Raw genomic sequence first — 24,890 nt, 5'->3', positions numbered from 1 at the left:
GTAATAGGGATAGCAATTGCATTTGTTGGCTGTCAGTCACCAGAGTGATTGCAGAGTTAAAGGGAAACCCCGTTAACCACAGAGCAGTGAACTAAGCTTGCAGCTCGCAATGAGAATTGCACTCGGTTCTTTTATTGCGCTGTCTTACCACGTGCACAACCGTCCCGCGAGGTTGACCTGGGTTTGCTAAGAAGCAGCCTATATAAAATGCATTATTCGCAAGCAGAGAAGGTGGCATGGATAGACTTGAAAGTCCGCGAGGAAGAAGGGAGCCCAAGGCTTTCTGCACATGCCCAGAGGCGTTGCAAAAGCCGTGGGGGGGGGGAGAGGGAGGGAGGAGAGCGCCGGCGCCCAGCGCAGCTGCAGGACGGATGAATTGCAGCAATCCTGCACAGAAGGGCAGGAGAGGCTGCGTGCGTTCTGCGCAGGCGCGGATCCGGCCGAGGCCGAAGTAGAACACCTTAGAGTTGGAGGCATAACGAGGCGCGCTTACGCAAACGTCACTTCCGATGTCATTTGGCGGCCGCCATTTGCGGAGCAGGCGTGCAGATCAACGCCACTCTTGTTCCTTCTCTCCGGTCAGAGGGGTTACGCACGTTTTATATCCCACCAACCACATGCTCCGGTCCATCCGCAAAACGAGGGAAGCGGTGATGTCTCCTTCGCCCCCACCCCCATAAAGTCGTCGTGAATCCCTGATTTTTTTTTATCGCTCCTCCCTCAATCCCCTTGGGAGGAAAACCCCAATCCTCTAAGCGCATGCGCGGACGTCCTCCCCTACACTCCTGAGGGCTGGGCCAAAAGCGCGTGACGGCGCGCATGCGCGGGAACGCCGTGCTGCTTCTGGAGCTCGACCGACCGACCGATCGCTCGGCGCTTATCTCAGCGGCGACGGGTCCTCAGCCGACGGGGCCTGCGGGGCCGGGCCCCTCCATCCGGAATGGGCCGGGACCGCCGCCATCGTCATACAGCCGGCATCGTGAGAAGCAAAACCCTGAAGGAACCGGGGCGAGGTGAGTCTGTCAGGGGGTGAGGGGGCGGGGCATAGCGAGGCTCCGCCCATCTGGCCCCGCCCGCCTGTTCTCTTCCCGTTCTCAGAGGCCCCGCCCTTTCCAGCCCCTGCCAGGTGCCTCCCTCCCTCTCTTCTGCCCTGGACATCACCTCCCATAATCCCCAGGCTCTGGGGATTATGGGATTTGAGGTGCATCCCCGATTTTGGAATGCTCAAGTTCCATAATCCCCAGCCACGGCGGTGGGGGTTTATGGGACTTGAGGCCCATCCCAATTTTGGAAGAGTCAAGTTCCATCATCCCCAGCCACGGCGGTGGGGGTTTATGGGATTTGAGGTGCATCCCCGATTTTGGAATGCTCAAGTTCCATAATCCCCAGCCACGGCGGTGGGGGTTTATGGGACTTGAGGCCCATCCCAATTTTGGAAGAGTCAAGTTCCATCATCCCCAGCCACGGCGGTGGGGGTTTATGGGACTTGAGGCCCATCCCAATTTTGGAAGAGTCAAGTTCCATAATCCCCAGCCACGGCAGTGGGGGTTTATGGGACTTGAGGCCCATCCCAATTTCGGAAGAGTCAAGTTCCATCATCCCCAGCCACGGTGGTGGGGGTTTATGGGACTTGAGGCCCATCCCAATTTTGGAAGAGTCAAGTTCCATAATCCCCAGCCACGGCAGTGGGGGTTTATGGGACTTGAGGCCCATCCCAATTTTGGAAGAGTCAAGTTCCATCATCCCCAGCCACGGCGGTGGGGGTTTATGGGACTTGAGGCCCATCCCAATTTTGGAAGAGTCAAGTTCCATAATCCCCAGCCACGGCAAGTGGGGGTTATGGGACTTGAGGCCCATCCCAATTTTGGAAGAGTCAGGTTCCATAATCCCCAGCCACGGCGGTGGGGGTTTATGGGACTTGAGGCCCATCCCAATTTTGGAAGAGTCAGGTTCCATAATCCCCAGCCAATTTTGGAAGGGGAAAAAGCTGATGGGAGTTTTCCCAGCTGGGTGCTCTCCAGGAAGGGTGGATTCCCATCTCTCATCCCTCGCCTTCCTCTTTGAAATCCTGGCTGGGAATGATGGGTATTAGACCTCCTGTCCTTTTAGGGGGACTGTGGCCTCCCAGGATGAGTTGCTGGAGTTTCGGGACGTGGGGTGCCAATCCCCACCTGGGTGAGGGGGGGGGGGTCCTCATCTCTCAATAGACCATAGAATAATAGAGTGGGAAGGGATCTTGGGGGGTCATCTAGTCCAACCCCGATAGACTTTTTTCATCAGGCCTATCTGCACTGCTTCCTTCAAGACGGGATTTTCCAGGTTTTGCTCAGGGTTTCTCAACTTCGGCAACTTCAGCTCTCAAAATCCAGTATTTCTCAGCTGTGCAATTTGAGATTGAAGTCTATCCAAAGCTCTTAGCAGTGATACTTCTAGAAAATAATGTGAAACCGATTGTCTTGAGCTAGTTCAGGACGTGTAAACTCCTAGAGTCCTAGGCTAGTCTCCTTTCTAACTAGAATGCTTTCTTGGGGCGTGGGAAAATCTAGCATCCGTTTCTGTTTTGTTTTTTTTAAGTTTTCTTTTTCTTTTTAGAAGAAAAAAAAGCAAAGTGAAACAGACCATTTTGCAGGCAAAGCATCGTCTGATACTGCATTAGAGCATGCCTCCCAAGCGCGTTCAGGAAGTGGTACACAATAGAATGGGGTAGGCTTTCCTCGTCTCGCCTGGCAAAACCTTAAAATATTTCTACCCTTTTTCTCCCCCCCCATGCAATAATTGGCTACTGTGCAATTATTGCAAAACAACACTAATTGGGTGACTCTAAAAGACGCTGGAGGTCATAGTGCCTCTGTAAGCGTCAATAATTGAATGAAAGAGATTCCTAACCCTCCCATCATCAGCTGGCCTCAGTAGTTGGCATATCAATTTTGGCCGGTAGATCCAGCAGCCGGAGGATGAATTGCAAAACTTTTGAGAGCAGATCAAAGCCCCTGGGGAGAGACTGCTAAATGGAAGGTTTAAAAAAAAAAAACAGATAAATGTTCACTTCGCTCTTAAAAGAACGAAGAGAGAGGAAAATGATGTGGGCCATCAATGTTATAGCTAAAAAATCTGAGTTATATTACAGATGTCAGCAAAACGTGAAAACGTACCATAGCTTGCCTGGGTGTTGGGTTTTTAGCTTGTTCCATTCTTGGTCAATTGCTGGTAGGATGAAAACATGACTTCCTGTTTGCCCTAAATCTCCAAAGTCCCATCAACGAATGACAGCGTTGGAAGGGACCTCGGAGGTCTTCTAGTCCAACCCCCTACTGGAGCCGGGAGTCAAGCTATTCTCCGAAGCACCTGAAGGCAGGACAAGAAGCATCAAAAGCCTATCAGAAGAACAGAGTTGGAAAGGACCTTGGAGGTCTTCTAGTCAAACCACCTCCTGAAGCTGGAAACCTTATACCATTTCAGACCATTTCCGGTCTCTTTCTTAAAACCTTTAGTGATGGAGCACCGACAACTTCTGGAGGCAACACACAACACATGGGAGATTAAACAAGTGTATATTTTGCTGATTGTTATAGTAGCTCAAGAGGACTTGCTTTCCTTTTCTGCACACACACATAACACACATGATCTTTTTCTGCGTAACACATGTGTGTGTTAATGCAGAAAGAAAAGCAATCCTTCTGGGCTACTATATAAATACACACTTGCTTGAAAGAATAGAATAAGAGAGTTGGAAGGGACCTTGGAGGCGTGACCCGTCAAAACCACGTTCCACAAAAGCGCGGTCGACGAAATCACGTATGTGACGTCATCACAACGCGACGAAAAAGATCGAAAAATTGAAATAAAAATTAAATTACAGCAAGCCGATTCACATAAAGGTAAGCATTAGGTTAAGGGTTAGGGTTAGGTTAAGGGTTAGGGTTAGGGTTAGAGCTTTAGCGTTACGTTTAGCATTAGGTTAAGGGTTAGCGTTAGGTTTTTCGTTAGGTTAAGGGTTAGGGTTAGGGTTAGGTTTAGGGTTAGGTTAAGGGTTAGGTTTAGGGTTAGGGTTAGGTTTTGGGGGGGGTTAGGGGAAGGTTTTAACTTTATTTTTACATTTTTCGATCTTTTTCGTCGCGCTGTGATGACATCACATACGCGCTTTCGGCGACCGCGATTTTGTCGTCCGCGGTTTTGTGGTGGAACCCCTTGGAGGTCTTCTAGTCCAACCCCCTGCTTAGGCAGGAAACCCTACACCACTTCAGACAAATGGATATCCAACTTCTTCTTAAAGACTTCCAGTGTTGGAGCATTCACAACTTCTGGAGGCAAGTGGTTCCACTGATTAATTGTTCTGTCAGGAAATTTCTCCTTAGTTCTAAGTTGCTTCTTTCCTTGCTTAGTTTCCATCCGTTGCTTCTTGTCCTGCCTTCTGATTCTTTGGAGAATAGCTTGACTCCCTCTTCTTTCTGTCAACCCCTGAGATATTGGAAGACTCCTTCTTTTCATTAAACTAGACATACCCAGTTCCTGCAACCGTTCTTCGTATGTTTTAGCCTCCATTCCCCATATCCTCTTTGTTGCTCTTCTCTGCCCTCTTTCTGATCTTCCGTGGGTTGAGTGGTGAGGTCGGTCACCAGCTTCAAAGGTTTGGCTTCAAGATTCCACACGGATGTCTCTGCCATGTTCTTGATGTCCTTCTGCACCTACTCTTGTCCCTCTCTTCCTACTTCCCTGCTCTGCTCACAGAAACCAGAAAGATCTCTGTGACATCACAACTTCCCATGGCCCTGCTGATGAGAACCCCTGTGGACCCTGGGACAGGTCCCAGCTCTGGAGAGCAGGAGCCAACGGCCAAAATGTAAACCCTCCCACCATGCCCCATGACGTGGCTGTGGCAGGCCCTGAGTGGCCTGCAGACCTCCCCACCCTCACACTTAGAACATCGAGGGGGCTGACGCAAGGAACCGATTGTAGGTATGTTGCAACTCGGAAAGGAAAGGAAAGGGAAAAAAGCAGAAAACTAGCTTAAGGCGGAGGAGAGTAGATTTGCTTCAATCACAGCTGGTACCTCTCGCGGAGAAGGCGACCCCGGAAAATATGTAACTTTAGGATGGCTCGGAATATTCAGTTACAGGCAAGTGACCGTTGAGCGGGGCGCGGAGCAACTGTGACCTTGAACATGCAATACTTGGAATAATAATCAAGAGGAGGTTTTTAATTGTGATCCTTAGAAACTGGCTGAGCCTCCTGCAGCTGCTGCTTTTCCTGGACAACGAAAAGCTGATTCGGTCGGTTTCATTCAAGGCAGGATACGACGAACCCAAAGTAGCGTCAGTTTCACCCCCCAAAAAAATCTTTGAAATAGTATTTGGGCTGTAGACAACAATTTTGCATCGTTGAGGGTGGTGGATGCTTTGTCCCCGGGACCCTGGAATCAGTGGATTTTTTAAAAATATCCTTATTTCTCTATGAAATATATTTTAGATCGACGGTCTTTGATTTTCCCCTTTTTCCTTCCCTTTCCCACTTTTTGCTTAACAACTGGAGTTGGTTGACGGCTTGACTTGATTCTGGGAAAGTCCCTGCTCTAAGGTGGATTGGCTCATTTACGAGATGCCCGGAGTTACTTCACATTCTGTACTTTTGAATTATTCACTCTTGTTGACATTAACACTGTGCTGTTGAGTTGTTTGCCTTCTGGGCTCTTGAGAGAGAAGTCAACAGAGTTATTTGAAGAAGCATTTTGTGCTTCTGCTCATTGTGATCTTGTGTTTCGTTAGCGATTTCTCTCGGATTTGCTGGCGTCCTTGTTTTGCTTGTAGACACTGGTAGTTGATGTTGATGTTTGTTTGATGTTTATTTTATTTATATGCCGCCCTTTTCCCCCGAAGGGGACTCAGGGCGGCTCACAACTCAACTAAGGGAGGGGGATACAGACAAAAAAATTAAAACAACACGCAACAAAACATAATTTAAAACACACAACAGTCATACCATTCGAGAAGGGGGTAGAAGCTTTTTAGCCCCAGGCCTGTCGGAATAGCCAGGTTTTAAGGGCTTTGCGGAAGGTCTGGAGGGTGGTGAGGGTTCGAATCTCCACGGGGAGTTCGTTCCAGAGGGTCGGAGCGGCCACAGAGAAGGCTCTCCTCCGAGTAGTCGCCAGTCGACACTGGCCGGTGGATGGAATTCAGAGGAGGCCTAATCTGTGGGATCTTATCGGTCTAGAGGAGGTAATTGTTTGGCCACGTTAACGGCTACTGTCTTCCCCTGCTTCTTAAGTTGCTTTAGATTTTCTGCTTAAAATAAGAGAAAAGTAAATCAAATTAAAACATTAATAGCAAGAATCCATTTGCCACAGTTATCCTCTAAAGGCAGCAAAAAGAGGATAATAAAATGGTAAAAATGTAAACGCTAGAATAACTTAGAAGTGAAATTAATTTGCAGTTTAGCTGGAAGCATGGGAAATGAAATAATGTCAGAGGAACTAAACCTGAACAGAAGCGGTGATTGACAAAGTAACTTCGGGGAGGGGGGGGGATACCACAAATGGAAAGAAATATCTAATCTTAATTACTCAAAGAAGAACGCATTTCATACTATAGAGCAGAAACAACCTTTAGGGGGACCCAAGTCCTAAGCCTTTAAAAACCCAATTTCAGCTGGAGGACTATAATATCTAAATAGAAGGTTTTAAAACCTGACAAAAAAACCGGTTCCAAGTCATCCTGGTTACCTTGTTTTGCATCAGTCACAAGTTTCATGCAGCCCATGGGACGGCGTGCATTCTGCCTTCCAGATGGGTCATAACCTTCTGGAATATGGCAACGGCCTGCGGACAGCTGGCCAGTAAGAGAGCAGGGCAGATGGCCCGAATTTGACACCTCCCAAAACAGCTGGTGGCAGATAACACTGCACATTAACCACAATGTCTCTTCTTCTGAAGAATCAAAAGCTCCCCCCCCCCGTCTCTGTCTCTGTCTCTTCTCTGTCTCTCTTCTCTCTCAATCCAGAGAAAGGAAGATGCTTGAACTTGACAAGTAAGCCCAGAGGTCAAAAGGTGCTTCTCCAGGGAGCACCTGCTATCAGGTTCCGCAGATGTTCCTCGCTTTCCAGATGATGCCCCACTTGGGTTTTCTCTCGGGCTCTTCTGCCTGGTTCACCGACAAAAGGGCAAACGACAAAACTGCGCCCGACTAAACCACGTCGCTGACGTCACCAACAGGGCGACAACAGCGCGGAGAAAGAAGCACGCTGTAAACCCTAAACCTAAACTTAACCCCTAATCCTAAACCTAACCCTTAACCTAACCCTAACCCTAAACCTAAACCTAACCCTTAACCTTAAACCCTAAACCTAACCCTTAACCTAAACCTAACCCTAAACCTAACCCTTAACCTAACCCTAAACCTAACCCTAACCCTAAACCTAATCCTAACCCTTAACCTAACCCTTAACCTAATCCTAACCCTAAACCTAAACCTAACCCTTACCTTAAGTTAAATCAGCTTTCTTTCAACGCGCTATTTAAAGCGCCCTTCTTTCTCCGCGCTGGCTGTTGTCGCTGCGTTGATGACAGCGACGCGGTTTAGTCGGGCGCGGTTTGTCGTTCGCCCTTTTGTCGGGTCACGCTTCTGCCTGTGACCAACACGCACTTCTATTGACTCTCGTCACAGGTCACACCGGATATGACCACGTGCGCATCGTAGAAGCCCAAAGGAACAGCAAGATGTCCGACTAACCGTTGTCCCTAACAGGTATGTATCGTTTTCTTCCCCCGGCCCTTAGAAACACCTGCACGCACCAACCTCCACACCGTTTCCCCCCAGCTTCCTTCCTGTTCACAAAGCTTTTGTTCGGATAGGCAGCAGATAAAACAGCAGAGAAAAAACTGGTGAAGTTCGTAAGCTGGCCTCGACTGCTCCATTAGAAAGCCGGGGAAGAGGGGTCTTTTCCCATCAGGTAGATGATTTAGGGAAGTGAGACTGATGGATAACGTTTCAAACTGGAAGCACCACTAGAGTTTCGTGGCCAGTTGCCACGCATACATAACTAGGCTCTTTTCTTTTTTAAATTGCAGCTTTTGGGGGGCAGGGGTTGAATTTTCATCAGGAGTTCACATTATTCCCAGGTTGAGTATTTGACAGAACTTTCCCTGAGTTTTTGGAACGGTTCATATTTTAAATTATTGTAGCCTCTTGTTGCTGATTTCCCGGGTATCGTTATTGCTTTTATGCAGCAAATACACACAAAAAAACCCTCTTTATTGATATTCTCGTGACCGGGAAATCTAGACTTGACATCCCAAGTTAAAAGCATTTCATCTGCCATCCTTCTCCTAAGATCAAACTCTCTTTGGTCTCTTGGCTGCTGGCTAAGAGACGTCCGTAAACTGCAATGCAGCAGGCTTGAAGGGCACAGGTTGGAGAAAAAAAAATGAATATTGGCAATTTTATAAAGCTGCAAAACGTCGAGAATTCTCTAAAACAGTGTTTTCTCAACCTTGGCAACCTTGGCAACTTGAAGATGTCTGGCTGGGGAATTCTGGGAGTTGAAGTCCAGACATCTTCAAGTTGCCAAGGTTGAGAAACACTGCTCTAAATGTTTGTGGTTTGAAAGAGATCCGTTTTATGCGAAGGCTCTGTGCATCAGCGTGAGGTTGGAGTCATTCCCCCCCACACACACACTCCCGGCAGTCTAATGTTTGATCACATTTTTGGGGTTTTCAACAACTCAACCTCCTTTATGCTGTCTTCCCTTCCCCCCCCCCCCCCCCCCGCCTACAGCGAGGTCTTTTAACTTACACAGCATCTTTGGAAAAAAAGCAAGATCAGGTTTTTGCTGCAGAATTGCTCCGGGATTATGATCTGAACCCTGTGCCAAAATGAAGATTTTTGTTCCCCTCATCTAGGTGGTGGTTGTTTTTGTTTTTTTGTGATCGTAACAGCAATCAAGTCACGCTTAGGATGTTGTGTGGATGACTTGATCACTTTCCAAGGGCAAGATTAGAATCTTGTAATCTTGCTCCAAAATGCCATTTGTCAGCTGGATCTCTAAGGATCGTAAGCCTTGGGGTGGCTCTGAGTGGATCCAGATTCCTTCAGAGGTATCAGCGAAAGAAGAATTTGCTACAGACCCAGAAGCCAGTTCCGGGCAGTGGTGAAGGCATCAGGCTCGAAAGCAGGAGACTGTGTGAGTTCTAGTTCTACCTTAGGCGCCCAATCTGCGGGGTTGGCTTTGGCCAGTCCCTCAATCTCAGCCTTGGGAAGGAAACAATGGCAGACTTCTTTTGAAAAACTTCCCCAGGAACAGTGCAGGGCCTTGTCCAGACAGTCTCCGAGTACCTTGAAAAGGAGAAGAAAAATAATTAAGGGGTGATTATCAAGTTGTTGCTGTTGTTATTATTATTCATGAGGCCTGGATAGATTAATATGGAGGATAGGCTGTTACCCAAGTAGCAGATCCCCCCTCTCCACATGGCTGAATTAGTCCAATGGAAAGGCAGAGCCGATACGATGGGTATCTATCTATCTATCTATCTATCTATCTATCTATCTATCTATCATCTATCTATCTATCATCTATCTATCATCTATCTATCATCTATCTATCATCTATCTATCTATATCTATCATCTATCTATCTATCATCTATCTATTATCTATCATCTATCTATCTATCGTCCATCTATTATCTATCTATCATCTATCTATCATCTATCTATCTATCATCTATCTATCTATCATCTATCTATCATCTATCTATCTATCATCTATTATCTATCTATCATCTATCTATCTATCTATCTATATCTATCATCTATCATCTATCTATCTATCTATATCATCTATCTATCATCTATCTATTATCTATCTATCATCTATTTATCTATCATCTATCTATCATCTATCTATCTATCTATCTATCTATCTATCTATCTATCTATCTATCTATCTATATCTATCATCTATCTATCTATTATCTATCTATCATCTATATCTATCATCTATCTATCATCTATCTATCTATCTATCTATCTATCTGTTATCTATCTATCATCTATCTATCATCTATCTATCTATATCATCTATCTATCATCTATCTATTATCTATCTATTATCTATCTATCATCTATTTATCATCTATCTATCTATCATCTATCTATCTATCTATCTATCTATCATCTATCTATCATCTATCTATCTATATCTATTATCTATCTATCTATCATCTATCTATTATCTATCTATCATTTATCTATTTTCTACCTACCTACCTACCTACCTACCTACCTACCTACCTACCTACCTACCTACCTACCTACCTATCTATCTATCTATCTATCTATCTATCATCCATTTTGAATATGTAGCAGAAAGAGGAAACTTGAGAGTTCACAAGGTTGATGCTATACGGAACAAAACAAGACTTTCATTGGCATCCCTCAGTCTCAAAAGACGATGGTAGACTTCAGAGAAAAGCAGCAAAGATGATAAATGGTCTGAAGGCTAAAACGTAGGATGAACTATTGAGGGAACTAGGTTTGCATTGCATTGGCATCCTTCAGTCTCCAAAGACGATGGAATCGTGCTCTGGGAAGAGGTCAAAGCTGCAGTGTCCCTCTCCAGAGCACGAGGCCTGGGTAGATTAATATGGAGGATAGACTGTTACCCAAGCAGCAGATCCCCCCTCTCCACGTGGCTGAATTAGTCCAATGGAAAGGCGAGCCAATAAGATTGGTTCCAGCTGTGTTGCAGGAGGTTAGCAGAACGTGGTTGTACACAGTCACGAACTGCTTCCGGGACTCTCAAGCTCCGGATTTTGCCTGGAGGTTGACTCCTGAAGCCTTTTCCAGTAGTGGATGCAGCCACAAGACCAGTGGAGGTTTGTAATCAGAGCTTCCCCTTCTCCTAGAAGACGCTTCTGCCTCTTTATCTGCCATTGGGGCGTAGAGCCCACTTCTGCCTTCAGAACCCTTGACCGTCTTCTCCTGTAGCCCTGGAAATGGGGCCCTTACGAGGTGCTCCCAGCCGGACCAGCTGGACGAAGGTTTTTTTAAGGAGGTGTTACTCCTCCATCACTCACCCTTTGTCCTGGCTTGTGATAGGCAGAGCCTGGCTTCCCAAACGTTGGGCCCAGGATGGCGGGTTTAAAATCCTATGCAAACAGTTTAAAGTAAGCAGGGTAAAATAGAATAGTTATAGGATAAGATACAATATAATTTAATTCATAAATATGTTAAATAGAATAAAATGGCGTAAAATTATATTTCGGTGTCACCCTTACAATCTACCCCCATCAGTCCCACCTATGCAGATCCTCAAACGAACCATTTTGTTTAAGGGCTGTGCTGTGTTCAATGTTATTTTTCAGGTTCTGGCCGCAAGTGGTTTTTCATATGGGGATCCCAAGGGGTCCTTCGCCTGTATATGGACTAAGGCACCTGTCTCTCACCCCCCTTATTCAAGCAACAATCAATAGGTGTGAGCCAGGTTTTCTACCTCTGCCGCTCCATAAATGCAGAGATGCCTTCTCTGTCGGCATGTACACCACTGCCAGTGGCTCTTCTGGTTTCCAGCTGGTCTCTGTGGACACTGGAGCGCCAGAAAATGCCCTGAAAATGGCTTAAAAGACACGCTGTTTTTTCAGGCCTTTTTCTGACTGTTTCCAGGCAGTTTTTGGCCCCCAAATGGCCTGAAAAATGGCAAAAAAAATAGCAAAAAAAAAACCCAGGCATGCATGCGCCAGCCAGCTGGTGTTTGGGTTTCCGGTGCTCTGGCACCCGTGCATGCATGCACATTCCGATTTGGGCACACAGTGCAAAAAGGCCCACCATCACTGTTGTAGGGAATCTGGCCATATCTGACCATTGTGTCGAGCTGTTGGAATCTCGCCGCCTAAATGTCTCCCTAAGATGTTTTGGCAGCTGTAACTTCTAATAGCTACTATCGGCAAGTTAAGGCTGGACCTCTTCACAGGCCCTTTGTCGTTCCCCCCCCCCATTTATAACGCCAGTGAGGACGAGGAGGCAGAATCAATCCCCTCCTTCCTTCTGCCCTCCTTTGTTGAGTTTGCCTGGCCCAGCAATCCTGCCACGATTGGTGATAAATCGAGGTTAATCACACATTGCCCAAGCGCCTCTAAAACTGCCTTCATGGGTGCTGCGTTTGTAAGGAAAGAAGGAAGCTTGCCATGGGGAGGGGGGGGGAAGAAGCATCTGCTCGGGTATCAGCAGATCAATAGCAGGCTTTCAGCACTGCTCCTCGCCACCAGCTGTAATAGCACCCAATCAATAGGGATTTTAGGATGAAAAGGGTCTCTAGGATTTCTTGTCATTCTCGGCATCTGAGAGATTTAACACTGCAGCTGTTCCTCCTACTTTGATTTTTCCGTCCGAATCGTGGGGCCGCCCCCCTGGGAGCTCCTTCCTTTCCCAGCGAGCCACGATTTACTGTATTTTCCAGAGTATAAGACGCACCCTTTCCCTCCCCCCCCCCCCCAAAAAAAGGGGTGAAAATCTGGGTGATCTTATACACTGGATACAGCATTTTTGGCCTCCCGAAAGTCTACCCCGTGCATTCAATTTTTCTGCAAAATGGACATGCAGAGGGTTTGGAGGGCCTGTAGAGTACTCCTGGGGGCTGGGGGGGCAAAAATGAGCAAAAAAGGGGCCCATTTTTTTACAAAAACGGGGCTGGTTTTACCTTCCCGAGCCCCCAGGAGCACTCTACAGGCTTCCCACATCCTCTGCATGCCCCGTTTTTGTGAAAAACATGCCCATTTTCCCCTCCCAAACCCCCCATGTGTTGCATTTTTGCTCTCCCCAGCCCCCAGGAGCACTTTGCAGGCCTCTCAAACTCTGGGCATTCCCCTTTTTCACAAAAAACGGGGCATGCAGAGGCTCTGGGAGGGTTACAGAGCTTGGAGGCCGGAGAGGGCAAAAAACTTTTTTTTTTTAAATTACCCTCTTCAAAATCTTGGTGGGTCTTATACTCCAGTGCATCTTACAGTCTGAAAAATATGGTAATGAGGCCCTCTGTGCCTTCATGAAGCTCCTTAGAACATCACTCAATGCACCGAATGGGGTTTAGCAACTGTTCCCCCGGAAGTCTTCCGTGCGTAAGGAAAAGAGAAGGATGGGCCAGGCAAATGAGGGGAGCAAGAGATGGATCCAAAGCAGAACTTCTTTCTTCCCCAGAGGCTGAATGTTAAAAATAATAATAAAAGTCCTAGGTGCAATTCCTACGTGAAAGTAACTCATTGAAATGGCCATCTCATTTAGCACAGCTAAAGGTATTCAAACTCCTGCAGAAACAGCATTAAAGAGCCGAGGTGGCGCAGTGGTTAAATGCAGCACTGCAGGCTACTGCTAGATCAGCAGTTCAGCGGTTCAAATCTCACCGGCTCAGGGTTGACTCAGCCTTCCATCCTTCCAAGGTGGGTAAAATGAGAACCCAGATTGTTGGGGGCAATATGCTGACTCTCTGTAAACCGCTTAGAGAGGGCTGAAAGCCCTATGAAGCGGTATATAAGTCTACTGCTATTGCTATTGCTAAACAATGGGGTCGGCAAGCAGGAGATGGATTTCACGAGCCCCCCCCCCCCTCTTGTGAGGTTCCTCTCCCAAAGATTTTATACTTGAGAAGCCAGTTTGAAAGAACTGTCAGAAACGCAAGCAGTGTGAAAAGAGAGGAAGGTTTTAATTTTATGGGGTCCTGGGTACTCTATGAGCTAGATTGTTCCGTGATGATGTTCTCTAGTTTGAGTAATGAAAAGTCAGCCAAGAACACTCAAGCACCAAGGATGCCCCAGTCGTCTCCTCTTCCGCCTCCTCCCCTCTCCCTTATAGCATTGATAATGTTATTTCATTGGGTAAGGCAACGTCTGCAAGAAAGCAACCAAGGTCCGCGAACACCAAGGACTCCACAATCATCTCCATCTTCTTCTCTTCCTCCTCCTCCTCCTCTGCAAACCTCACTCCCTTTTAGCATCAATAATGTTATTTAATTGGTAGGAAATGTCTGCGAGAAAACAGGCACCACAGACCCCCTCGTTTCAACTCTGAGCACCGAACAGTGCTTACTTTTATTTATGTTTCACAGCTGACTTGAGGACTTCTAGAAGTTCTAGGCAGCTGGCAAAATGTGGGGGAGGAAATCTCAGGGATCTTAAATATTTGGTCTTCTCAGTCTGTGGAGATCCACCTTGGGTACATTGATTCTGGAGTCCTTCCTACTGCGTTTGATTCGTTTAAATTAGAGCAGGATGGGCTGTTCGCCATCCTTGGCAACCCAAGATGTACCGTCTAGGATCCTGAGTGCACTGCTACTCACTGGTTATTTTCCCCTCAGGGCCAGTTCGGAAAACCATGCAGTCATCCGGGCACAGGTTGCGTGAAGTTGAACACCATCCACTTCTCGCCGAGAACGACTGCTACGATCGTCGTCATCCGAGTGCGACGCGGGAGATCGCCTCTGGTTCATCCGTGACAGCTGCGGGATGGTCTGCGCAGTGATGACCTGGCTTCTGGTGGTCTACGCCGACTTCGTGGTCACCTTGTCATGCTGCTGCCTTCCAAAGACTTCTGGTACTCCCTAGTCAACGGAGTCTCTTCAATGGCTTGGCTGTGCTTGCGTTGTCCTCTCACCTAAGAACCATGCTGACAGATCCAGTGAGTATGGAGACCCAACAGTTTTGGATGCCACGCAGAGGAGTCTTTCTTGACCACGTGGATTTCACGCTTCCTAGAATCCCGAGAGTCTAGGACACTCGCCACAGCCAACTTGCCAGGGGATAATTTGCCATGGCCAACTCGCCACAGAACAAAGTTACATAACGTTGAGGAAATGGTGGAATAGAATCATTAAAAGAAGGATACAAAGGAGGGACAAAATGAAATCTGAATGGACAAGGATTACAATAATTTTTAAATTATTTACATAAATATATTTGTTGAATTGTCCTGTGGCGGGTTGGTGAGGCAAGTTGGCCAACGCAAGTTGGCTGTGGTGAGTTGGCCATGGTGAATTGGCAAGGGTGAGTTGGCTGTAGTAAGTTGGCCGTGGTGAGTTGTCCCATTCCGAATCCCACATTCAATGCAGCTGTCGGGGTTCCAAATAGCCTCCAAAAGTAAATCAGAGTTCAAGGCAAACAATTGCTCAAAGTTCAAATTCATGAAGAGAGCCATGTTGGCACATCTGGGAAAAGCCGAATCTGAAAGCTTCCCAGATTTCCCCACCCAGTTGAAAGTTCAAAATCTCACCCCAACACCCACAAGTCCATCACATGGTTCCAATCTCCCACTGGCCACGCTGTCAGCTTCCACCCATCCAGGTGCAGAGCAAAGGATGACCTTGGCTTTCTAGAAAGAATGTTGTTATGGCTACATATCATCTAACTCCTTACAATCCCCCCCTTCCCATTTCCCCACAGTAGAAAATGCATAGCAGAAGAATAGAAAGTGTGGCAGGCCAAAAAAAAAAGATGGCTGTATGCCTGACAGCAGCCGTGGGATTTTGGGAACTGAAGGACGGCCTATTTGGAGAACATGAGATTGAGGAGTCCACGGTAAAGGAGGTGCCTCCTTCCTAATCGCGAGTTTTATCCTTCTGGTTTTTTAGGGTGCTGTCCCCAAGGGAAATGCTACAAAAGAATACATGGAGAGTTTGCAGCTGAAACCAGGCGAGGTCATCTATAAGTGCCCCAAATGTTGCAGCGTGAAGCCAGAACGTGCCCATCACTGCAGGTATCTATTTGCAGCTGCCCTTGACTTGCTCTGAAACCAGCATATAATACATAACTTGAGGATATTGCGGCGCGGTGGTTAGAGTGCAGTACTGCAGGCTACTTCTGCTGACTGCCAACTGCCTGAAACTTGGCAATTGGAATCTCACTAGGCTCAAGGTTGACTCAGCCTTCTGTCCTTCCAAAGTGGATAAAATGAGGACTCAGATTGTTGGGGGCAATGACTCTGTAAACCACTTAGAGAGGGCTGTAAAGCACTGTGAAGCGGTATATAAGCCTTAAGTGCTGTTGCCCTTCCTTCTTTCCTCTCTCCCTCCCTCCCTTCGTTGGTGCAGTGGTTAGAATGCCATATTGCAAGCTAGCTCTGCCCACTGCCAGGAGTTCGATCCCAGCCGACTCAAACTTCACTCCGCCTTCCTTCCTTTTGAGGTCGGTAAAATGGACCCAGATTGTTGGGGGCAATGTCTGACTCTGTAAACCACTTAGGGCTGTAAAAGAACTGTAAAGTGGTATATAAGTCTAAGTGCTGTTGCTATCTTCTCCATCTGGTTAGAGCTGAGGTGTGAATTCCTTTCCCCTATGGCTACCCTGAGATGTCATCAGCCTAGTCTTCTTTCAAAGGAGCTTCTCTCCCAGAGTCTGTGGAGCTTCTCATTGTCCAGGTCATGGTTAGCCCAAAGATGCTTCCCCGCCCCCCCAAAGGCATTTCTCAGAACTTTAAAAAAAAAAATGTTTCACCCCTTTCAGTTGAGGGTCCTTGCTTATCCCCATTGAGCTCTTCTTCCTGACTCTATACCGCTGGGAGTCAAGAAAAGTTCTTGGATTCTCCACTTCAGCGTTGTTCCAAGGAAGACCTGTGGCCAGGTGTCTCAGTATAATCTTCACTCCTATCAGATATGACACAGACCTGATCTATTTCCAGCGTTTCGCCTGGCGGGAGGTGAACGGTTCAGAAATACAAAATATAATCAATAAAGTTTTGTTCCTGTTTATAAAAGAGGAAATAGATCTGGCTTGTTTGCTGTATGCAAATACCTTGGATTTTTTTTTTAAAAAAAATGGGTTCTACTTTCAGCTACAAAATACACATAACATCCCCCCCCCCTGCCCCTCACTTGTTTTTCCTTTTAAATCCCATCAGTATTTGCAAACGATGCATTCGGAAGATGGATCATCACTGTCCGTGGGTGAACAACTGCGTAGGGGAGAGGAACCAGAGGTTTTTTGTCCTTTTACTGTGAGTAGGCATTGTGATTTCGTTTTTTGGTAATCGGGGAAGAGGAGTGAACGTTAGGCAGAACATTTAAATTTGCCAGTCAGAATATCGGTGGTGTTTTAATGCCGATATCGCCTCCTTGGCTGATGGTGCCTGCCTTGTGAAATATTCTCTCTTCTATCTCTCTGCCCTTTTGGCATTTTCTCAGACCTTCCTTGGTTAGAAATGGAGGGTGGGCTTTTAAGTTTTGCTGTTTTAACCTTTTTTTGGTGGGGGGGAGCATCTTCTGATTAGCTCTGTTCCTTTTATTTTATTTTAATTTTTTTGATAGGCATAGTTTGCATTTAATTTTGTTTTAAGCTGCCTCAAATCATTGTGGAATCAGGCAGCTTCCAAAAATGGAGAAAATAAATCACGGGTGTCAACGTCAAGGCCTGTGGGGTGCTTAGATCTGTCCCGCAGGGCTGCCACAGAAGCAGTGAAGGACCGGCCCGCTGTGCCTCTGGCAGCAAAAACGGAGCTCGGGGAGGCCGTGTGCGGCCCGCCCGGATTCCGTTTTCTGCCACGACCGCCTCCTGCAGCCCTCTGGCAGCAAAAACGGAGGAGGCCACGTGTGGCTCGCCTGGGCTCCGTTTTCTACCACGACGGCCTCCTGCAGCCCTCTGCCAGCAAAAACAGAGCTCAGGAAAGCCATGTGCGGCCAACTCAGGCTCTGTTTTCAATTGCAGAAGGCTGCAGGAAGCCATTGTGGCCAAAAACGGAGCCTGGGTTGGCCGCACGTGGCTTTCCTGAGCTCCGTTTTGCTGCCAGAGGGCTGCAGCCCACCCACCCCCCCAGATCAAACACAACCCTGATGTGGCCCTCAATGAAATTGAGTTTGACACCCCTGAAAGAAATGAAGACAGATGAGAAATAAAGGAAGGAGACATGTGAAGGCGTTGAAGAGATTCTGACGATTGATGCCTGCGTCTTCCCTTCTTTTCCAGATGTACATAGCTCTAATTCAGCTCATGCCCTCATCCTCTGTGGATTTCAGTTCTTTTCCTGCGTCCGGGATCAGTGGATTGGTAAGCGAGCCCGCGCTCTTTGATTTATTTTAAGCGCGCCTGAATCGCTTTGTCTAGCAGAACGGTTCAGGTGCCGTCAGACCGTAAAGGAACCACCTCGCGAACCTGAAACCGTGGAAGGATTTTAAGTAGCCGTTGACAAAAGCGAGCGGTGGCAGCCATCAATAAAAGCAGGGGAAACTGCACCAGAATGACTAAAGTTGTGCACCAAAGCCAATATCATTCCTTGCAAAGAGAAATAATTTTTGAAACAAATGCATGCCATTCGGGGTCTCGTGATTAAATCAGGGACTCCTCACTCTGCTGGACAAAGTTTTTTGGAAGAACCGTTGTCTTTTTCAAGCTCATATCCGGAGCTGGAGGAGTAGTTTTGGGAAACGGATCTTAAGACCAGGAATTTTAAAGTAGTTAGATTTTCTGGGAGGAGCCCCTTTTGAAAATCTGATACCCAACGGTTTGAGGAGCCTGAAAAATCGGGAATCGGCTGTTGAGTGTTCAAATGATGGGAACCCTTGGGAGATATCCGCATCGTTCTGCTTCCTGAAGGAAGCTGCTTGGCGCGTTTCCAAAAGAGCATTTTACTGAGTGCTCGGGGCGACATCTTCCAACCGACCCAATTGTATTTGGGAGTTTTTGTTTTCAAAATAATTGCCTTTTTGAATTATGCATGGGAGCGCCGCGTGGGTGATGCTTAGATCGTGCAGTGAGAGAACCACGGAGATGACGCAATCGTTTCCATGATGCATTTTGCCGTGTAAGGGTTGCACACGTGTGGCGCCGGAATTGCAAGGGTTAACCTCCCCGTGTCCCACTGAACATGATGGTCGGATATGACCAGCCTGCTTTCTCGGATATTTTCCTTGGGCAGCCATGCAAATTCCATCTCGGCAGATGGCTGGCCTTACCTCACCTTAGGAATTAGTTGGGTCAGGCCTGATTATTAGTTGGATAGGAAGCCACTAGCAAATCCCAGCCTCTAAGGTTAAATTAGGACAAGGTTTCTCAACCATGGCAGCTTGAAGAGAAGTGGACTCCAATTCCCAGAATCCCCCTGGCTGGAGGTTACTGGGAGTTGAAGTCCAAGTTGCCGAGGCTGAGAAAGGCTTGATTAGGAAATCAAAAATGCTTCCTGAAGTTTTTCGGGAGTCCTGCCTTAAACTGAACGGTTTTGAAGCCCTAAAATGGGAATGTCACCCTCGCAGACCAGTTGAAGTCTCCTAAACTATCTGGCCAACACATCTAATATATATCCATTCTCTGTGACTCCCCATTCCACATGCTTATCCCTCCAGTATATGGTTCAATGTTTTTGTGCCTTCTCTAAATACAATAGTCTTTTGTATTTGCAAGTCAGTTTTGAATTCCACTTTTTATTTGGACGGGCTAATTATTCTTAAAAAGACTTGTGAATGTGATTGTTCTGAATTGAAACTTAATTCTTCCTTCCTTCCTTCCTTCCCTCTCTTTTTCCTCTCCTTCCTTCCTCATCTCCTTCCTTCCTTCACTCCTCTCCTTCCTTCCCCCTCACTCCTCTCCTTTCTCCTCTCCTTCCTTCCTTCCTCCTCTCCTTCCTCTCTCTCTCTCCTTCCTTCCTTCCTTCCTCCTATCCTTCCTTCCTTCTCTCCTCTCCTTCCTTCCCCTTCCTTCCTCTCCTTTCCCCTCTCCTTCCTTCCTTCCTCCTCTCCTTCCTCTCTCTCTCCTTCCATCCTTCCTTCCCAGAATGCAGTAACTTCTCCCCTCCCGTGACCGTCATCCTGCTGATCTTCTTGTGCCTTGAAGGGTTTCTGTTTCTGACGTTCACCGCCGTGATGTTCGGCACCCAGATCCATTCGATATGCAATGACGAAACGGTAAGCCATTTCCCTCCCCCCCCCACACAACATCATCTCCCCCCCCCCCCCCGGTTGCAATTTGGACCTGCCGTTCTCGCAACCTTTCCCCCCTCCCCTCCAGCTGAGAGCTTGAATCTGGGCTCACACAAATCCCCCAAGTTTGCAGAATTTCACGCAAGGTCCCCCCCCCCCTTTAACTTGCAGGAGATCGAAAGGCTGAAGAGCGAGAAGCCGACGTGGGAACGGCGGCTCTGCTGGGAAGGGATGAAGTCGGTCTTCGGGGGACAACCGTCTCTGCTCTGGATTAATCCTTTCGCTGGGTTCCGAATCCGGAGGCTCCTGTTGAGGAGGGCCAAGAAAGGCGCGCCTGAGTTTTCGGTCTGAGCCCGCCCAATCATGCTGAAACCCACACGAGGCTTTTGTTTGTATTTATTGTGCCGGGGGGGGGAGGAGCAGGGGGGGGAAAGCCGCAACCGGGGGCCAGCGGACTTTATAACCAACGTACCGAACAAACATTTTGCTTGTAGCAAGCAGAGTTTTTATACCTTTATAACCTCCGATGTCTGGCTTGCGGAAGGCGGAATGTGGCCACGCCGGGCTTCCGTCGTCGAGCGGCACGAACCAAACGCCACGGGGAAAGGGACAGTCAGGCTGAGGAACTATCCAAATAGCGTCTCCCATCACGGTTAACGTGATTTTAGAGAAACTGCATAGGAATCTTTTTTTTTTCTCCGCCAGATCTCTTCGTTAAAGGAGCCTGTGGGGTTTCCTCTTTTTTTTTCCCCCTTTTGATTTCTCCTCTGTTTTGAAAAGACTGTTCCTGGAGCCGCCGTCGTCAATCACAGGACTCCGTTGCCAATCATGAGATGCAATTGTCAATCCCAAGATACCGTTGCCCATCATGAAACGCCCATTTGTCAATCACGGGACCTGCTGGAAAGGGCTAGCCAAACCCCACTCCCCGAAACGGGAAAGTTTCAGGATGGTGGCCTGGCGCCAGGGGTGTCCTATTTCCTCTTCGCCCCGACAAGGCCTGGGAGTGTTGTGTTAAGGGTGGGTGATGATTTCACACGGCTTCGGATTCTCCCACTAGAAGAACCCACAGCTTGCCAGGATGAGGCCTCAGGTTCCCTCCCCTCACCGGATCATTCCATTTTAGGTTCAGTATCCGCCCCGTGCTAAATAGGAGGCCACCCTACGGACAATTTAAGGGAAGCCCTTCTCTGCTATTTGGGGAGGCCAAGAATGGATTTTGAAGAAGAAAGAAAGACGTTTTTGAAGATGCTGCCTTAGATCCCAAGAGTGCTGGTGGTCCTCGACTTAACAACCATTCGTTTAATGTCCCACGGCTGGCTGGGGAATTCTAGGAAGTTGAACTCCAGCTCTTAAAAAAAAAAAAAAGTTGCCCAGGTTGAGATGACGTTAGAAGAAGGGAAGAGTTTTTTCGAGATTGAAAAAAAAAGGCTACAATTAAGGAAGCACTCACTAAAGGCAGGTGGGCGTTTAACTCTACATAGGATTCAGATCGGTCATGAGATTCCACATGTTTCCTAATGGTAATTATGCTTAAATGATGCTTGCCCACCCTGTGTGTTTGTGTGTGTGTGTTTCTGTAGATTTTCAGGGATGTAGGTATGCTGGTCTTGTTGTATTCGGGTCTTTTCCCGTGTAAAACAAAACGAGCTTCTTCTGAAGAGTTGTCTTAACTCTAATAGGGATGAGTCCTTTTCGTTCCAGTAATGGCATCGCATGCTTCTACACCCTTAGCTGGGCATCTACAGAGGGTGGCAGGAGGATACCCGTGCAATGAAGGTGCCGCACGAAGGTTGGCGCTTAACGTACTTGTGTCTCCGAGGTTGAGATACAAGTTCACCAGAACTGCATTTGCACAACAATTCGCGTATGGATTAAGGAGGGTTTGTGGTGGACCTCTCGGAGAAGATTTTGACTTGAGTGAAGTCCTCTGGGTGCAGATGTAGAAACATTTGGGGGCGGCGTGGTGGCTCAGCGGTTAAAGATGCTGGGCGAGTGGACTGGAAAGTTGGCAGCCCAGGTTCCAGGCCCGAGCGCCACATAATGGGGTGAGCCCCCATCCCCATTCCAGCTCCTGCCAACCTAGCAGTTCAAAGCGTGCAAGTAGATAAATAGGTACCCGCTTTGGTGAGAAGGGAACAGCGATCCGCGATGTCGTGCTGGCCACATGACCACAGAAATTTCTTTGGGCGGCGCTGGCTCACAATGGCCTAGAAATGAGAGCTGAGATTCAGCAGCAACTAGCGGGGTAAAAATCTGCAGGAACCCCTTTTTAACCTTCGCGTGTAGAAAGAGGTGTGTGTGTAGCAGGCTTAGGCCCACAGCATCTCAAGATGAAGGTTGCAGGGCACTGATGGCAAACCTTATTGGCACCAAGTGCTGGAAAGGGAGCACGGGCAGGCACTCACCTCATCCACAACCCAGAAGAGGAGCAGCCCCGGCGGCTTGCACGCGCCGGAAAATGTACTTCTGGTTTCCGGCACGCTAGTCTTCCAGTTACTGGCGCGCATGCACAAGCAATGATCATCTGGCTGACGTGAGCTCACGCTGGAAAACAGAAGGCCAGCTCTTCCAGTTTCCGGCAGTGCCAAACGCACGAAGGCCCGCTGATTGTCGTGGGGGCATGCCAGAAACCCGGGAGAGAACGGGTGACACCGCATGTGCCAGGCAACATGGCTTAGGTTCTCCATCACAGCCGTAGGGTGTGAACATTCGGACAAAAGCAGCTGGCATTGGTTCCTATCGCTCCCGTTGGCTCACCTCGCTTCTTGTTGTATAGTGCCTTAACTTTTTTTGTGAGTTGGGTTGCATGTTTATAATAAAGAGGGGTCCAACAGAGTGCTATTATTGTTAAGAAGTCTCTCCTAGCATCCTTCCTGGGGCATGCGTCAGCATTTAAAAATACGCAGGATTGATGGAACAGGTGAGGAAGAAGAGAGACCAAACCACAGGCGTGTCCTTCGGTAGGTTTTTTCCAAGACGATGTAGGTGTTTCTCCTCCTTGCAAGCCAAATCTAGTGTTACTTCTCCTTTCCGAGAGAACTTGGTCCACCAGTATATATCCACCACGGTGTTAAGGAGGACACCAGTCCTCCATTCTTAGGAGCCACATCAAGCTAATAAGCATATAAAGATATCCATGAATATTTTCCCTACTATCGATTGCCGTTTTTAACATCTGCCGTGCAGAAGAAATACCGCCCATTGCAAGTGAGCAGGGCCTTAGTAAGGGGTAAGATATTTAGCATTTACAGAATCTAGCCGAGGAGTGCTTGGTACATCTTAACAAACTCTTCTCAGTTCTCTAAACAAAATGTGGGCAGTTCAAGTCTTAGTTTGACGTTAACCCTGGAGGAAGCTGCCACTGGAAGAAAAATGCAATACAAGATAGAAAGGTGGGGGGGGGGGGAGAAAGGAGCCAGTTAAAAATCTCTGGCGGTTTCATTCCTGTCGTTTGAGAATTAGATATAGCGACCTTGAAGGACCTCGCTCATATCTAGGTCACCTCCGGTGGGACTTGTCCTTCTGAAACTCGGCAGATCATGTTTGAACAGGGGATGATGTCTCTGGTTTTAGCAAATGTGTGTGTGGAATGGATGGAAACGGAAGTTCCTTGGTTTTCAGATCCTCGTTCTGTTGTAATTTTTTTTTTATATAAAAATGTGGAATAAAGTTAACCGATGGAAGCTTTGTTGACTAGTCCCAGGCAAATGGTGGCTTTGATTTACTTTATGGGGGTGGAGACATTGTTCCAGGGAAGTGGGACACAAAGTTCCCAGGTTCATAATGTGGCTGCGGAGCCCATCAGGAGAGAGAATATGGGTTGATTTAATGGGCGACATGGTAGCAGTGTTCCAATATTTATGGGGCTTCCACAAAGAAGAAGGGGTCAGCTTATTTTCCGAAGCGTCAGAAGGCAAGACAAGAAACAGTGGATGGAAACTAATCAAGGAGAGAAGCAACTTAGAACTAAGAAGGCATTTCCTGACAGTGAAGACAATTGAGAATGGCTTCCCTCTAGGAGTTGTTGGTGCTTCCTCACTGGAGGTTTTTTTTAAAAACCTATCTGAAATGGTATTGGATCTCCTGCTTGAGCAGGGGGTTGGACTAGAAGACCTCCAAGGTCCCTTCCAGATCTATTCTGATTGATTTGAGTGCATCCTTCAGCTTCTTGTGAAGACCTACCTTGCCCGCAAGCCATAAATGGCCATTCTGAAGTATTAACGCGATACGTTGCTTTGAAGACTTTTATTTTAAGTACAATTTATTTTGTTCCAACATTGATATCTTACAAATGGCAAGAGGAATCTCAAAAATGTAGGTTAAATCCTAGGAGTATGCCAATCATATATACTGAATGCATCTCTCGGCTAGAACTACCATTGGACTATGGCCATCAAACTGGTTTTACGATCTGCATTGAGCTAATCTCCATTTGCTGTTCTACCCAGTCCTGTTGTTTCCACAACAACACAATAGATGGGAGTGTAACACAAAATAAACCACTTACTGTATATACTCGAGTATAAGCCTAGTTTTTCAGCCCACTTTTTGGGCTGAAAAAAGCCGCCTCGGCTTATACTCGAGTCAGTGAAAAATTTGCCCGGAATGGAGGAGAAAAAGGGGCGGAGCCATGCTGCTGGGTGACACTCGTGAATGGCCCAGTGCCCCTGTGAGTTTCCCCTCCCTCTGTGTCAGTTTGCCGCGCAGCGCGCACCGCACCATCCCCCCTCCTCACGTTCTAATGTAATGCAGGGCTGTCTTACGATTCCCCTTCCTCCCCCTCCTGCCGCTCTGCAACGATGTCCCACCTCCTCCTTGTTATGGCAAGCAGCCACATAGCGATGTCCCACCTCCTCTGGTACAGTGATCCAATGATAGGAATCACTGTGCCGTGTGTCATAGGAGGCGGGACATCGCTCCCGCGGCTGCACGGGACATCATCATCACAGCGGGACATCAGCATCATGAGGTGAGTGAAGTATTTCATTGAATACACCGCTAGTTTACTGTTTTTCT

The 24,890-nt window shown here is 47.5% G+C and overlaps 1 protein-coding gene and 1 long non-coding RNA gene across 2 annotated transcripts; one reads left to right on the top strand and one right to left on the bottom strand.

The window, feature by feature from the left end:
* Positions 1 to 494: 494 nt before the first annotated feature.
* On the top strand, positions 495 to 23,570 carry ZDHHC7 (zinc finger DHHC-type palmitoyltransferase 7). The gene is given in 11 exon segments (XM_032231182.1): positions 495 to 1,013; positions 7,656 to 7,736; positions 14,331 to 14,417; positions 14,420 to 14,533; positions 14,536 to 14,586; positions 14,589 to 14,650; positions 15,600 to 15,724; positions 16,865 to 16,981; positions 17,936 to 18,006; positions 19,726 to 19,856; positions 20,043 to 23,570. Coding segments are annotated over 9 exon segments (921 nt in total). The 5' UTR covers positions 495 to 1,013; positions 7,656 to 7,736; positions 14,331 to 14,347; the 3' UTR covers positions 20,223 to 23,570.
* On the bottom strand, positions 16,453 to 24,378 carry LOC116517982. The gene is made up of 3 exons (XR_004256493.1): positions 24,319 to 24,378; positions 23,159 to 23,161; positions 16,453 to 16,463 (listed from the first exon to the last, which is right to left on the bottom strand). It is a non-coding gene; the product is annotated as an uncharacterized LOC116517982 (long non-coding RNA).
* Positions 24,379 to 24,890: the final 512 nt, after the last annotated feature.

This window comes from Thamnophis elegans, chromosome 14 (genome assembly GCF_009769535.1).
Source record: "Thamnophis elegans isolate rThaEle1 chromosome 14, rThaEle1.pri, whole genome shotgun sequence".
Lineage (NCBI taxonomy): Eukaryota > Metazoa > Chordata > Lepidosauria > Squamata > Colubridae > Thamnophis > Thamnophis elegans.
Note: the sequence above shows the minus strand (reverse complement) of the source record. Positions and strands in the feature narration are given on the sequence as shown.